General features: G+C 42.7%; 1 protein-coding gene across 4 annotated transcripts in view; it reads left to right on the forward strand.

The window, feature by feature from the left end:
- CAPN6 (calpain 6) overlaps positions 1 to 16,722 on the forward strand; it is a 77,203-nt gene that overhangs the window by 41,678 nt on the left and 18,803 nt on the right. For all 4 annotated transcript variants that reach the window (XM_008170039.4, XM_065556611.1, XM_042851053.2 and 1 more), the window contains exons 3-8: positions 4,762 to 4,893; positions 5,576 to 5,784; positions 6,648 to 6,840; positions 10,514 to 10,707; positions 12,768 to 12,845; positions 14,045 to 14,240. In XM_008170039.4, coding sequence (XP_008168261.2) covers positions 4,762 to 4,893; positions 5,576 to 5,784; positions 6,648 to 6,840; positions 10,514 to 10,707; positions 12,768 to 12,845; positions 14,045 to 14,240 — 1,002 coding nt within the window. The remainder of the gene's footprint in view (positions 1 to 4,761; positions 4,894 to 5,575; positions 5,785 to 6,647; positions 6,841 to 10,513; positions 10,708 to 12,767; positions 12,846 to 14,044; positions 14,241 to 16,722) is intronic.

Below are 16,722 nucleotides of genomic sequence, written 5' to 3' on the forward strand. Positions count from 1 at the left end.
TTTCTTTTTTCCTCTCCCTGAATGACTCCCCCTTATCCATTTCCACCCACTCTATCACCTCTCTTCAACCCCAAGATTGCCAGCTCTGAAGCACTTCCTCACAGATCAGGTCCTGCCCAGCCCCAGGTCTCTGTAGCCTCTCAGAATGCTTTTCAGTGTAGTTTCAATGGCACTGCTGTGAACGTTGTAGTGAATTCATTAATCTTAGGCTTGGCAGAATTCAATTTTTGATCATTTTGATGGATAATATCAACATCTCTTCGTAAGCCTTTTTATCAATTATCTATTTAAATGTTTGCAGATGTGGGATATGGGGGTGTCAGAATGGGGGGCGTCAGACAATAATTTTTTAATGATAGGAGATGATGAGATTCAAAAAGTTAACACTTTATAACCTTAAAACATAAATTGTCACTATTACATGTCAGAATAGACACACTAAATATCCTGAAATCAAACGCTAATAAGTTTTCAAGCAGTGTTTTTCTTACTTTGTCTATCTGTAAACTTTGCTTTTCATCGATGGAAAAATTTTTCTGTCAGTTAGCGCATGTATGTCGAAATTGATATTTACCAACATCCACTGATAAAAATCTAATCCTTCCAAGTCTAACTAAGCTTTTTGTCCCCAACTAAAGCCAAGGTCATAATGTTACTTTATGGCTGCTGGTAATGTTTAGACCAGGGGTCAGCAACCTCTGGCACGCAGCTCGCCAGGGTAAGCGCCCTGGCGGGCCGGGCCAGGCCAGGCCGGTTTGTTTACCTGCTGTGTCTGCAGGTTCAGCCGATCGCGGCTCCCACTGGCCGCGGTTCACCACTCCAGGCCAATGGGGGCTGCGGGAAGTGGCACGGGCCGAGGGATGTGCTGGCTGTGGCTTCCCGCTGCCCCCATTAGCCTGGGATGCGAACCGCGGCCAGTGGGATCCGCGATCGGCCGAACCTACGGACGCGGCAGGTAAACAAGCTGGCCCGCCTGCCAGTGTGCTTACCCTGGCGAGCCGCATGCTAGAGGTTACCGACCCCTGGTTTAGACCGAGACACATTTTTACAGATAAAAGGAGCCATTTACTTAAGCTAAGCTCCTCTAAAGTCCGTTACTTCTAGTAGTGTGAACCACCTGAACCACTGCCAGAGGATAACAGATTGTCTCCTCTACCTGCCCATTCGCAATTAATTACACATTTTGCAGACAACCTTCTAGACTGGAATTAGTCTCCCAATGGTGTCTAATTCTCTATTGTGATTCTCGCCACAAGTAATATCAGTCCTTCATCGTCTTTGAAGAATTCCATTACTGAGAGATGTACAAACCATTTGATGACCCAGAGTCAAACTACTAAATCGTTGACCTTTTACCAGTTATATCTTGGGTTTTGAAAAATCTGGGATTTCTCAAGAAATGTTTTCCTCAGGGAAAAAAAACCAATCCACATACAAAATCCAACTCCCCTACTACTCAAACCCTTTCCCAGCAGCTTGTGAAGTCCCAGCCTACAGTTTGTGGATCCCAAGCAGAAGAAAACCTATATATACCAGCTAAAATTGTAGTTTGTGTTGTGTGTCAGGTACAGTAATGAGCTCTACCATGTTGACCTGCTCAGTATTCTGTGAACTTGCTTACTAGCCAGTTCATTTATTATCTTCACTGTTTCACAGCTCGCCAGCTTTCAGAAAGGGCCATACCAATTAAAGTAGGACAAAGGGGTTCAGTGAGCCACTTTCTTTCTCACAGTATCAGTGACATTAAATTACAGATATATCACTCAGAGTTATAAGAATAGGAAATGGCACAAGCAGAATCCAATTACCTGAATAAAAGTCTTGTATGAAAATAAGGACATCATCATTTTCAGTGGACTCTCAAGCAGCTATAACCTCTTGCCTCCTTTTCAGACTCCATGCAGACTCTATACAGTTGGCAATTATAATTCTACACATAATGCAGACATGTGTAACTGAAGAACAACTGGGAGAACTGAGTTTTCTAAGGCAGAATTCTCTAAACATATAAGCAAAATACCCAAATATTTTCTTCCTGTATTATTTACAGCAATGAGGTTACAAATTGACTGAGAAGAACAATAAAGGGACAAACAGAGCATCATATATAGAAGAGGGTTTCCTGCCAATATTTTGGCCCAGAGTCTGATCTCACCTGCACCAGTTTTATACCAGTGTATTTCCACTGATTTCAGTGGATTTGCACCTAAATAACAGGTATGGGACCAGAAGAGGACCCTGGGAACCCTAGAAACGGCATTATCAAAAGCCTGATGATCATGATAGTTGCAGTATAGATATCTGACTCTCTTAAAGGAGATCTGGATTAGATGGAGCAATGGTTTCCTACACTATCAATTCCTCCTGATACACTGCAAAAACAATGTAAAAAAGGAAACAGTATATCACTACAAAAGTTTTTTTCTCCTGCTGATAATAGCCCACCTTAACTGATTACACTGATTAACTGAAAACACCCATTTTTCATGTCCTCTGTGTATATATATCTTCCTACTGTAATTTCCACTGCATGCATCTGATGAAGTGAGTTTTAGCCCACGAAAGCTTATGCTCAAATAAATGTGTTAGCCTCTAAGGTGCCACAAGTACTCCTCGTTCTTTTTGCTGATACAGACTAACACAGCTACCCCTCTGAAACATAGGAGTTATTTCAGGTTTCAGGGTAGCAGCCGTGTTAGTCTGTATCCTCAAAAAGAACAGGAGTACTTGTGGCACCTTAGAGACTAACAAATTTATGCTTATGCTCTAATAAATTTGTTAGTCTCTAAGGTGCCACAAGTACTCCTGTTCTTTTTATAGGAGTTATTTGTTTGCCTAATCTAAACCAAGATACTATGGTCGTGGGTGCTATTCCAATGTCTGTGATTAATAATAAATAAAATATACATCACATCATTTGCTTTTGCTTATTGTTTAGCTTCAACTATTCTAAACATGCTAAATATTTTAGGAGGTAAAAATGTGTCAAGCAGGCTCTTAAAAAAACAAGGAAGCAGTGCTGATCAGCTCTTCAGCCCAGTGTTTACTTCGGGTCAGAGTGGTCAGTTCCCTCTAATCATATCCACATGCTTGGCATTTTGACACCACCTCTTTGGGTCTCTACATAAGCCTATATGAGACACTTGACAAACGTCTATGTAACAATCCCCTCAATAGTTTAATATGGCTATTTTTGGCAAGGAGAACAAATAAGATTAATTTCCTGTTTGGACATGTCAAATATGGGTGTGCTTAATTTCTTTCAACGATATATTTTTTTGGCTTCCTAAAGAGACAACAACAAAAATATTTGGATGATTTTGTTCCTGAGAACAAATCCACCCCATGTTAATTATGCCAATGACAACATTTCAACAGGAAAAACAAACTAGAAAATATTACTGACCGTGTTACTTAGAAGTCCAGCAAAAGATAATCTAGAGATTTATCCTCATTGGGTTTGGAATGTTTACCACCATTGCAAAGAAAAGGCCAGCTCTTTAGGTGGTCTGAATCGTAGCAAGAAGCTGAAGTTCCTGCCCTCAATTCCTGTGCTAAAGCTCCTGTATGTTCCGGCTAAACATAATGAATCTGTCAATTGTGCAGGTAAGTAATCTGGTGTGCATAGCTGACACCAGCAATACCAGATTTTCCATGTACTTTCTCTTGTAACTTACATTATTCAAAGTTTCTTGTAAAATTTTTAATACATGAAGTCTGCTTGTAAGAATTACTGACAGAAGAATAATAAAGCACTGAATAACGATCAATTGCCTGTGTCTCCCAATGCTCAACAGTTCTCCCAAGAAATGCTGTTAAATGAATAAAATAGTATTGGGATAAAAAAATACAACCCAAGCCCAATATCCTTTTTTAAAAAGAATCCATCCCTCCATCGCTACACGCTCCATCTCCCACACTCGTCCCTGCTACCACCTCTGCCCCTGTCGTGCCACCATTTCAACTCTTACTGCCATCCCTCTCTGCCCCCCACTTCACTTGCTGTCTCTAGAATGCAGTTCAGCTGGTACTGAAGTGTGAATTTCAGGTTACAAGCACACCAAACTTCCAAGGTGCTGCTAGCTGTATTATCTCTGGGAATGTGGGACTGGAGTTGCATAGACCCCAATTACTGAGCACCGCATGTCCATACGGTATGATTTCAGAAGCGCTACTTTCCTGAGGAGTGCGAGATGAGTGGACGGTAATGCTAACAAAGCCAGCACTCTCAAAAAGCTGTGTTCTTTCAGCCCTCTGTGCTTGTTGAATACTTGCAGCTGCACGCTCAGAGCCATAGGGCTAAATCCTCAAAGGCTTTTAGGTGCCCATTAATTTTATTGGCAGTTAGGTGTCTAAATAACTTTGGAAAACCTTTGGGGGAGGCAAATTAAAGCCACCTTAACTTCCCAGAGTCGCCCATGTAAAGGTGAATCAATGAAAGGTGTGAAGTTAATGCACGTAATGTAAAGCACATCGAACCCTCACGTGGATGCTCTCATTCAGGACTAAAATGGCCTTAGTGTACGGTCGCTTAATCCTCCATGCTACAGCAAACTAAGCCATTTTACTCCTAAATCAGATCGTCCACATGGGGGTCTAATGTGCATTAACATCACTCCTTTCACTGATTCACCTTAACTTTCCTGAATGTCCCTGTGTAGACCAGCCCTTAGTCCTGTCAGTTCCATTTCTAACTCCCCACTGGGCTCTTAAATACTTTTGACCCCAGGCGTACCAGTCACTTCTCTTTTGTTCTGTAAGGAGCTCTGTGAAGACCCACACCTGTTTGTGAATGGAATCAGCGCCCATGACTTGCACCAAGGGAAGCTGGGGAACTGCTGGTTTGTGGCGGCTTGCTCCTGCTTGGCTCTTCGGGAGAATCTCTGGCAAAAGGTATGCGACCCAATATGCTTGGTGCTTGACATAAAGCCTGTCCCCAAAGGAGAGCCGAGGTGTCCTGCAGTGGGGTGGGACAACTGTCAGTGCAAAACCTGCTCGTTTTCCTTCCTGTCAGTGATAATTTAGCATAACCAGTGATCCACACCTCCTCTCCCTTCCCTTCAGGAAGAATATACAGCTGGGGAGTAGCAGGCATTTGAGGTCCAAATTTTCATTAGCTGCTCATTTTTATATGCCGTCCCTCTCACCAGTTGCTGCTCCCATGGCTTGTTATTATGTGTCTTGCCTGGAGGACAAGAAAGCAACTCTCTACTGAGCGGATTCCCCCATATTCTCACTGGTATCAGGCAGAGGATGTAGCAGAACCAGGGGGCACCTGCACTGTGATGCTTCTATCAGTCACTGCAAATATCACCCCAGTGCCATGTAGCCTCCCCCAGGGTAGGTTTTCATTCTCCGCATGGATTGCACAAAATGGGACTTTAGGTACTTTGGGACCAATTTCACTACTCATGTAGGATGGTGCAATTCTACTGATTTCAGCTTAAGATCTTCAGAGGCTGACTGGGCTGCCAGAGCAGTGTTCTTTGTGGTGTCTGCCAAGGAACCAGCTCAAGCCACCCCCTGATTAGGTCTCACTCGTGTTTGGTGAACTGTGCTTCTCTTCATTTCTCAGGTGATTCCAAGCTTTAAGGAACAAGAATGGGATTCAAAGAGACCCCAGAAATATGCTGGGATTTTTCACTTCCAGTTCTGGTATTTTGGACAGTGGACTGATGTTGTCATAGATGATAGATTGCCAACAATTAATGGGGAGCTGATCTACTGCCATTCCAACGTGGAGAATGAATTCTGGAGCGCACTACTGGAGAAAGCTTATGCAAAGTATGAATTAGCTCAATGTCCTTTAAGTGATTTCAGCTTCACATAAAAATTCACCCTATCATTTCAGATGCTACTGATTTCCTCTCTCACCCCTATCATATTTCCCCATGTTACTTCCCAATTGGTGCTGCTCTTGGAGAATATGTAGCTTTGAGACTGCCTCCAGGACCCTTCGTTAATCCACTACCAGGAGCAGAGCTGGTCAAAATCAGACTTCTCATTATTGTGAAACATTTCAAACTTTTTAAAAAATCATCCCAACTTTTTTTTTTTTTTTTGCAAAACAAAATTCTGGAAAAAAAGATAATTTCAGGTCAGTCAAAACATTTCATTTTAATAAATTCAAAGTGTTTCCTTTTGATTGATCTTTTTGCATTTTTTTTTTTTACATTTTGAAATGAAAAGTTGCTTTGAAACGAAGAAGCAAAACTTTTTATTCTGAAAATATGAAAATTGGACGTGGCAACATTAAAAAAAATCCACATTTTTTGGTTGAAATTGATACAATTTGGGGAAAAAATCAAAACGGCATTTTCACACAGAAAACCATTGTGACAAAAAAATTCTGACCAGCTGTAGCCAGGAGGTGCTCCTAAGGCAGTGATCACCTTCCCATGCTTCTTACAAAAAGCATGTTTCCTCTTCATTACCTCTAATTCTAGCAATTCAGAGAGCAGGAATCTTAGGGACGCTCTCAAGTCTATTGCATAGCAGTATAACAAAGCTTTCTTCCCAGTTCCCTGCTGTTCAGACACACTTGTGATCCTTTTTCTGGGTGGTCTCAAATATTACACAGAAATAATCCCATTTGTCTTGGTTTTAACAGCCATAAGGTGAGTCAATTTGTTCCATCTTACCTCTAGGCTGGCTGAGTCTTATGAAGCCCTGGATGGAGGCACTGCTGCAGATGCAATTGTCGATTTCACTGGAGCAGTGGCAGAATCCATTGACCTGGTAAAGGGCAAATATTGTGAGAATATTTCTGAGCAAATGAAGTTGTTTGAAGACTTGCTGAAAGTACATAAAAGAGGCGGGTTAATCAGCTGTTCCATCGCGGTATGTGTTCAGACTTTGATATACAATGATTTATTCTGATGAGTTTTCTTGCCTGGAAAAACGATTTTAGCATAAATATATTCAGTATATCCTTAATTTGGATTTTGAGAAGGCTGTTTGTAGAAAGCTAATGACTTGGCAATGCTGTCAGCCAAGAACAATTCCCTAAGCCACCAGCTATAATTCAGGAAACCACAGTCACGTGCCCCGCCATTGACCTTAACATGGATGTGAAGTTCTCTCCTTTCTGAATGAAGAGAGGTACCCAATGTGTAACTTGAGCAGAGATGAACACATTTAGAATATCCTGACTTCCAACCGAGGCAGGTGGTACCATGTCCCCTTAAGACATTTAACTTCTTGCTGAAACCTGTTTACAAAATCATTTTTCCAAGCACTGAGCTACCAATTCTTCTTCCTGCCGATGGTGACGGGGCCATCTTTGTGTCAATGTAGTACCGGAGCTGAGTGAAGTGGTGAGCTAATCCAGCCATTCAGAGCAGGAACATGGGCTTCTTGTTTTTCACTAAAGCTTCCGGTCAAATAAAAATACTGTGAATACTTGCTGGCTAAGACTGTCCTATGCATATTTACAAAGCACCCAAAATGGGCTAGATGCTTTACAAGACAGCAAAGAGACATGCTCCCTGCCCCAAGGAGCTACCAGCAGGGTTGTGAAAAGCGCTGGTCACTGGCCTATCTCTGATCCCCCAGAACCCATGCTAAAGCTCCCACTGACTTCAATGGAAGCAGGGTTAGGCCAATGCTGAAAGCCATTGAAGATCCCACCTTAAATGAAGATGACATCACAAGTGAAGGGAAAACAAACTGGTCCCCATGCATTTTAGGATTTTCTGTGAATTTATTTTTTTAATTATTTAGAAACTGTGTTTAGTTATTTTCTGGACAGGAGCCCTGGGGATAAAAGGGAGAGGGGATAATTCCATAAGATCAAACTGGGCAGCATTAAGGTTCTATGAAGCTCCTAGCTGCATTGCCCTCTCCTTTCAATTCTGGAGACCTATAAATGTCAAGGCTAACCACTATGGGCTTAGTCAAGTCACTTAACCTCTCAACTTCATTTCCCTCTTTGTAAAATGGAAATTATACCACTTACCTCCCCCATAGAAGTCCTGTGGTGATTAACTGGTTAGACTTATAGTCTGCAATATGAGATCCCAACTACCTGCTTCGTTTGGAAATTGTTCCATGAAAATATGAATGTATAAACATTGGCACTTGAGTGCCGATCCCAGAACAATCAGCTCTGCTCCATTTCTGCAGCAGAAAGTTGGTGGTAACCGAAAGATTCTCCCATGATTGCAAAGCAAGTCAACTAAATGTGGCGATCCCCCAAAGAATCATCGCTCTAACTACGACTGGGCATCCACTGCTTCAATGCACTGCCTCCCTTCACCAAGAGGGGAGAGCATGGTGCCTGGGAGATGGCTCCCTGATTGGACTACCAGCCTACAGAATGGAGCATGGGAGCATGCGGCTCCCAAACTACAACTCCCATGAGGCACTGCAGCTGCACTTCAGAATCCAAATATTTGGGGAGTTGCTTTTTTGACAGAAACTCAAAATTAAAAAAAAATTCTGACAAGCTCTATCACTAACTTCCCCCAAAGCCTGGGGCTGGCATCCTGCTTGGTAATGTGATGGTAGTGGAGAGAAATACCAGAGAGGTGATTGAAATTATCACTAAAAAATGCTGAGGTTGTTTATTTAATAACAAGAGCTTGGGAAAAAGGTAAAAGTTTAGCTGGTTGGAATAAAATTAAGCACTTGCTAGTGCTTTCCATTCTCCCCTGGAATTATATTTCTGCCCTTTGAATTAATCAAATAAAATACAAATGCTTCTCAACATTGTTATGCAGGCACTATATTTATTGATTTATCATGGTGTAGCATTTTACTTCTTGGCTCTGTTAAGTGTGTTATACACACCACAGTGCTTGCGAACTGCAGAATATTTAATACTTAAGTGGCTTACATCCCAATTTAGAAATGACCCAACATGCTCCTTTGTTTATAGAACATCCCAGGGCTTGTACATTTGGCAGTTCAAACAGAAGGCAGTTTAAATTTCTTATTTAAAAGGGGAAAAAAACTTAAATAGAAAGTGAAAAAGGCAGGTGCCATCCTGCTGAAAAGAAGAGTGCAGTCGCTAATGGAGATTCTCCTGGTTCTACAATTTAACAAGCAGGAATGGTTATAGACTCCTTTGCTGTCATGGAAACTTGTGCTCTTATTTGTGAAGAGTACAAATGAAAGAAAGTGTTAGATTGGAGGCAGGGGAGAGAAAGCCCTGGGAAACGTCAGTGGCTCTCAATATAACATATGAACTGATTCTTTGTGAACTGTTGTCGCTGAAATACACTGTGGTCTTGGCATTAGTCCTGCAATTTCAAGCTCATCAGTCAGACCTGATCTGATAGTTAGAGGTGGTGAGAAGTTGCTCTGTTGCTTCTTTTTTTTTACTAATTTATATACCAAGCTGCTCAGATCTTCCAGCTGATTTGAAATGGGTAAGAATGTCTGGCATGGTCACACATCACTATCAGCGCTGTAGTCCATCCCACTTCTCCACCAGAACAAAGGCTTGTATCGTCGCTGAGATTTGATTTTGGTCATTCTGTTCCATGCAGAGAACTGAGAAATGCAATGAGCCAATCCCTAACAACTCATTCCTGCCGCTGCTATGGGAGTGTTGGTTGTGTAGAGTATGTAAGGCCTGCAGGACCGGGCCCAACGTGAAAGAAAAACAATATAAGGGCCTGATCCAAAACCCATTTATTAAACAGGAGTCTCTTTTCCATGGGCTTCAATGAGCTTTGAATTAGCCCCATCTGCATAAAACAGATAGAAATCCAAGTGCAGGAGAAACATTTGTCAAACATTCTTAGATCAGTAGTTGATCAGGCCAGGCAGTTCACCAGGGTAACACACTACCAACCTGTCACATCTGGAGACCTGAGTTCAAATCTGATTTAAGGTCCCCAGAGGAAACTAATCTGATAGCATCAGCATACACAAGAGAGACACAGACTGTCACCTTGCAGTAGTCAGCACACAGGGACCAGCATAATCACTAGAACTGGGATCAATGGGTGAGAGCCAGGGTCAGAGTCAGTCCAGGGTCAGAGTAGAGGTAGTTACTAGGCAAGAGTCAGGGTCCGGCTGGGTCAGAGACTGGAGATCAATAAGTAAGCTGAGGTCTGGCATCACGGCAAGCCAGAAACCTACCTGGTTGCCCAGACAGCTTCCTGGGCCACCCTCCAGGGTTAAATAGTGAGCATAGGGCCAATCAGAAGGCCACAGGGTGCTGTCTCTCTGGATTCTTTGGGCAGTACATGCTGCAGTGCCTAATCTCCACAGTACTCTCTGGATTTCACTTTGTATGGCCTCCTGGTAGTGATGTGAGAACATCAGTTGCCCCAACCTCCCCAGATCAGGATTCTAGTCCCCTGGATCCTTTGGCTGCCTGATACTGAGCTAGAGGGATGTTGGCTTTGATCCATTATGGCAATTCCTCTGTTATTATATTTCTACAAGGGAACCCATAGTTGTATGTAAAAAAATAAACCTCTTGACTGTGTATGCGCTAGGTGCCCTTATTGATTTTGAAGTTCATATTAGTTCCTTGTGGGATTTTTTTTGTGTGCTGCAGACTTCATCCCCCAATGACACCGAGGTGGAGACAAAGATGGGTCTGATCATAGGCCATGCCTACTCGGTGACGGCAATTCAGAAGGTGCGCCTCGGAGAGAGGCTCCTGTTCTCTTTTAAGTCAGAAAAGCTCTTCATGATCAGAATGAGGAATCCGTGGGGAAAGAAGGAGTGGAACGGTGCATGGAGTGACCGGTACGTGCTGCGGGCTTCTGTGTCACAATAATTCAGCTGTCATTTGTGGCTGCTGGAAGTTAGATGTGTGATTAAATGCTAAGAAACACAATGTTGTTTGCAGTGTTTGTCCCAGGATACAAGAGACAAGGTAAGTCGTTTTCGAGCGTCCTTCCCCAGACCCGACGAAGAGCTCTGTGGAGCTTGGAAGCTTGTCCCTTCCAACAACAGAAGCTGGTCCAATAAAAGATACAACCTCACCCAACTTGTGTCTCTATGAAATGCAATGTCATTCCACCAGGCAAGAGCCTCATTGATGGTGGAAGTGTTCTGACATCTCTTCCCAAGCGTAGCAGCCTACGAACAAATGGGATACCACATCCTGCTGCAATGAGGGAGATGTGGCTTACTTTACATTCTGGACTGCAGCATGCCTCTTGCAGCATTCTGTGGTTAAAGCCTAAGGTTGATGAGTCAAGGACAGGAGGTCCATTCTCAACTGCATCACAGACCCCCTGGATGATCCTGGCAAGCCACTGAGCCTTTCTGTGGCTCACTTTCCCATCTGAAAAATGCTCCTTCTTAAGCTATCTTGAGGCGCTGATGAAATGTGCCATCAAAGTGCAAATTGTATTATTTCTGAAATGACTTTGTAATGGATCATCACATGGGTCATGGGTTCTGCAGAGACCCTTCCAGCGAGTTAAGGAGGAGCAGAGTGACTGGTTCTGCTGGGTTTGTTCCATGGCCCGAGGCCTTAAACATTACCAGAAATAAATAATACATTACATTTCAGTTGGCCATTTCTAGGGCATTTAATCAATGCTTTTAACACTTAATAATATGATGCTCCTTAATGACAGTGTACCAACTTCCCTGTCTTTCCTCTTTTATCTGACAAAGAGGCTGTTACTTTCAGTCGGTGCTTTATCCCAGTTTAAACAAAGTGCTGAGCTGGCCAGATACAAAGAGAAACAAGTTGTCTTGATTTATACTAGAGACAGAGGGCCAGATTCTGAAATGCGCTCTCAGCCCTTTCTCTGGCAAAACTCCCATTAACTTTGGTAGAGTTTGGCATGAACAAGATCTGTGGAGCTGGCCCATTGAAAAATCCACACCCCTGAGCGACGTAGTTATACTGACCTTAACGCCCTATGTAGACAGCGCTATGTCAGAGGGAGAGCGTCTCCCGCTGTTACCTCTCGCAGAGGTGGAGTTAAGCCGACAGGAGAGCTCTGTACTGTTGGCTTAGAGTGTCTTCACCAGATGTGCTACAGCAGCACCACTGCATTGGTGCCCCTGTGCTGATGTCAATTTGTAGTGCAGACTTGCCCTTAAGGTTTGTCCACATGAACAATTAGACTGCGGCAAAATGGGACGTGAATCTACCCCACGCCAGCCTGCGCGGTCTAGCTGTTCGTGCACCCTGCTGATGCACATTAACAGTTTGACAATCTGCTTTGATCTAGGCCTGGTTTGAAGAGGACTGGGTGTTAACAGTTTGTTAGAGCACTTTCATCTAGCCCTCTTCGAAAGAGGACTAAATCAAAGCGCACTAGCAGACTGTTAATGTACATCAGCAGAGTGTACACAAACAGTTAGATGGCGGCCGGCTAATGTGGGGTTGATCACACCCCAGCTTGCCACAAACTAAATGTTCATGTAGCCACCCCTTAGATAATGCCTTCCCGTCCAAGTGAAGAGCATGATAAACAGCTCAGGAGGAAATTCAGGCTGTGTTTCCAGAGCAACTCATGTACGTTTTGAGAAATAAAATCATTCTCATGTGGAAATTTCATCCAAATCTGAGCTTCCAAGCCAATGGCTCAGCTATACTGAGGGAGAAGCTGTCAAGCGAAGTAAATCAAGTGCTGCTTTAACTGTGTTTAGCGTTTTGTCTTTAACCATGTATCGGTGCTGACTTAAAAAATACCTCTGTGTGAGACAACAAAACTTCCCTATATATGATCCACCTCGTCAGTGCTCAGAAAGTATTTTAATGTGAGGGGACAATAAATGGACTTCTTAGTTTCCAAGTGAGAAGGTTTAATTTCATGTATTAAACCACTTTTTACTTCCAGGTCTGAAGAATGGAAGAAGGTGAGCGACTCAGAGCGTAAGAGCTTGGGACTCACTGTTCAAAACGATGGCGAGTTCTGGTGAGTAAAAATGTCTCTGTTGCTTGGGGAACCTCTACTGGAGCTGGCTATGTTCAACAGTTATTATTAGTCCCGACGTTGTACCTCCCTCAAGAATAATTTCTCTGAATGCACGAGAATCTGTGATTGTTCTGCAGCTACTGACATTAGATATTAGCTACTGGTGTTTCTTCAGATTCTCAGGGACTGGGGATGGAAAATGTGTGAAAGAAACAATGGAACAAAATACCTAGGCCTGAATGAGTACTTCCATTTCAAGCACCTCAAAGCCATGATCCTTCAGTATTTAGGAAAATTCCCTTCTTCCTAAGTTGATTTGTGCATGGCACACTATCAAATGTCAGGCACTCTCTAAAACTGTATCTGCCTGGTACGGTATTTACCTAATGGATTTTCAATTCACCCATCACTGTAGTAGTGAGGTACCTGTAAATAAGGACGTAATTAACTAATTTTGATCCTAGTCATTGTTTCCCAGGCTTGGGGCGCTGTATTCCAGAGAGAATTTCTGGAACCCTGATGAGTCAGCTGGGAGGGGTCACTATCGAAAGACATTCTCCTGTCTCAAGGCTCAGTGTGTCACTGCATACTCTTAGCTTTGTCAGAACTGGGAACAAGGGGTTAAATGCAGAGTTTGGTTCTAGGTCTCTTCTATGTCAGGAGAGACCCCAGTCCATGATTACTAGACTGACCCTACTGGATATTAATCTTCCGGACCATCTGCAACTATGTCAGGTGACCCAACTACAGCAATGTTTCCTGGTTAAAACACTCTTATAGATGAGACTTAAATGGGTTTTAACTGTGTCACACGCCATAGCACAGTTTAGGGACAGTGTTAAACTGTATTTAAATCCTGAGTACACTCCAGAAGGGACCCACATTGTAACCATGTATGGAGACCAACAGCCTATAACAAGGTCACCCGAAATGGTTGCGTCTATGTTGTAGATAGAACCTTTATAGCAATACAGGGATGGCATTCGCCCTATGCCAGACATACAGTGCCAATTCTAGCCCTGTGGTTATAACCGTGTTCTTAGGATCAGATGAGTTACGGTTAAAGATGAGTGATGCCTCAACTTGAGTTTTAGAAGGCGCCATACGGGGTCTTGCCACAGATGGGCATGATGATCCTTTTTATGCAGCGCTTGAGGCTTTTTTTTACAAATCATGCCTTGCTTGTGTCCCTGGCTCAGGATGACATTTGATGACTGGTGTCAGAACTTCACCGATGTTGACGTCTGTCGTATTGTGAACACGTCGTACTTCAGCATCCACAAAACCTGGGAGAAAAAAATGGTGCACGGGGCGTGGACCAAGCATTCGGAACCACTGAAAAACCGCTCCGGAGGATGTTTCGATTACAGAGCCACCTTCTTACAGAATCCCCAGGTTGGAGTTCAGTTACACTGAATCGAGAAGACAATACTTGGGTGTCAGTGGTCACTCTTGAACAGGAAGCCTGTGCATTTCCATGTAAAGACCACCTGGGAGCATGTTGTTTCATAGATTCCAAGACCAGAAGGGACTGTGATCACCTACTCTGTCCTTCCATAGAATGCAGGTCATGAACTTCCCCCAAAATAATTCCTAGAGCAGAACTTTTAGACAAACATCTCAGCCAGGTTTAAACATTGTTAGACATTGTCACAGTATAAAGACTCATATATGTTTCAGCTCATTTTTAGCTATATTGAGCCTGGTCCACACGGTCAAGGCAGGAGGAAGTGTCCCTCCTGGACGATGATGAAGGGAGGTGAGTGGCCTATTGCCCTGAATCCATATCCATTCTCCCAACACCTAAAGAAACATTGGTCAAATTTTATGTTGGCACCAATCCATTTTATTAATAGTATTAACCCTGTAAATACTTTGGCTGAGTGTGATTAGGGGTATCCCTTTGCACTGATTAGGTTCCTTAAGGATATATAAAACCCCATAATATGCAAATGAGTTGGAAATTTCCCCAGAGTTGTCTCTCCCATCGCTACTCACAAGGCTCTCTTTTTCTTGTTCTAGCTGATTGCTCTCAAGCTATCAAAGTTAGCTGGTTCCTCGCTCTCCCCCGTGTCCTACATTGCCAGCACAGTGCACGAGGAGTCAAATGCAAAACTTCCATTATTGTCAGTGGGAGCTGGGCACTCAGTGCTCCATGTATTACTTTGAAAATTGACCTCTCTATTGTTGTTTTTTGCAGCGCTCCCCATACTTTCAATTACAGAGTCTGTTTTTGTGCCTCCTTGTCTACATTTAGATGGGTGGTTTCTGTCAGCATTCCTTCTATTTTCTTAGCAGGGCATCAGACAGCTGCAATCTTCATTGCTCAGACTAGGAATCATCTGTAACTCCCCACTTGTCCTTGCCCTTAGGTGCCTAGCAGGGAAGAATGGCTTCTCTTCTATCTCTTCCACAAACAGTCTCCCTTGAAAAGGATCAGCGCTTGTGTGAATTTATACAGTTCACACGGGAGGCAGTTCCTCTTTCTGATCTTGGACATTTTCTTAGTGTTTGTGTAGGTCTACTTTTTAAGTGTTCAAAGAAGAAAGAAGAGTAAAAGAAGAGTTCCTGATGTAAGAAGAAAGTTATAGATCAGATGCAGTGAAAAGAATTCCTTTTATTAAATCCTGTCTCTAGACTGATACACTCAAAGATTGGTAATAGCATTCCTGTGAAATCTTTACCTTTACTTAAGGACAAATTAAATTACCTGGTTCCTATGCCATATATTACAACAGTCTAGAGACCATTTCTGTCCCTCACCCACCTGAGGGAACAGTCTAATTCCCTTGACGGCCTCCTCTGAAGCAAATATTTTCACAGAGGGATTATGAGATATCCACTTCCCTTGCAAAATAATAGAATTTAAGCATTTTGATAGTCTACTATCAGCACATGCCCAGGGCTAATTTCTCTTATTGTTACTTTATTGGCTACTAGGAGAACAAAATTGGAGCCAGAACAGTGGTTCTCACTATTTATTGCTCCTCAGGTAGAGATTCTTGAGCCCCCTCAGTCCTGACTAAAAACAGTTAAATCAGAAAGAATAATAGGCCGAGAGCCTGGGAGGACAGCTTTCCTTTTGCCTCCTCTGCAAGAGATTGACATTTCCTCAAAGTTAAAATGATACTGCCCTAAAGCATGAGGGTAAAGAGGAGAAAGAAGGGAAGATGCCTCGTTCTACAGGGCAGCGTGACTCAGAGGAATCTGAAATCACCAGAAGGTAGATTAGATGATAACAGTACAGACAATCCCAGTGTCCATCCTTGAGGAGAACTAGTGAGGAAAACTTTTCAGCAGCATCGAATGGGAGAAAACTAAACATATTACAGATTACATTACCCACAATACTGGTCACAGTGTTCCAGCATTCTCTTTAAATCATGAAGCAAGATCAGTGTGCTGCACAGTTGGGCCACATTGCAATTTGATACTGTTTTTCATTTGCTTCATAATCTGGGAGGGGATCCAATCTTCCTAATCTTGACATAAATAACACCATTTCTTTCCCTTGACAATTTCCTACAACTTAGATTTGCTCCTTAGTGGCAAGAATGAGGAACGAACAGGGCATGTAAAGGTGTCTGTGAAGGGGGAAATAATTTGGTGTTTGGCCCCGTTTGCTTCTTTGTGGTGTAAAAAACACTCTTTGGGTCTTCTTTTATAGATTAGAAATTCTGGTCTTGTACCCTCTTTTCTCTGAAAGACTCTGAATCACTGGTGAACTAGTAGGATAGTGATACCATAATTAAAAAACAAGTGAAGCGTGATTCATTGAGAAGAGGAAGTGCTATTTATATAGGCTGTACAAATATTTTGATTTTTGTTTGGTCTTGTTGAAACCTATTCAACTAAAATCCTTTAAACACAGTTGGGA

This window comes from Chrysemys picta, chromosome 9 (genome assembly GCF_011386835.1).
Source record: "Chrysemys picta bellii isolate R12L10 chromosome 9, ASM1138683v2, whole genome shotgun sequence".
In the NCBI taxonomy this organism is placed as follows: Eukaryota; Metazoa; Chordata; order Testudines; family Emydidae; genus Chrysemys; species Chrysemys picta.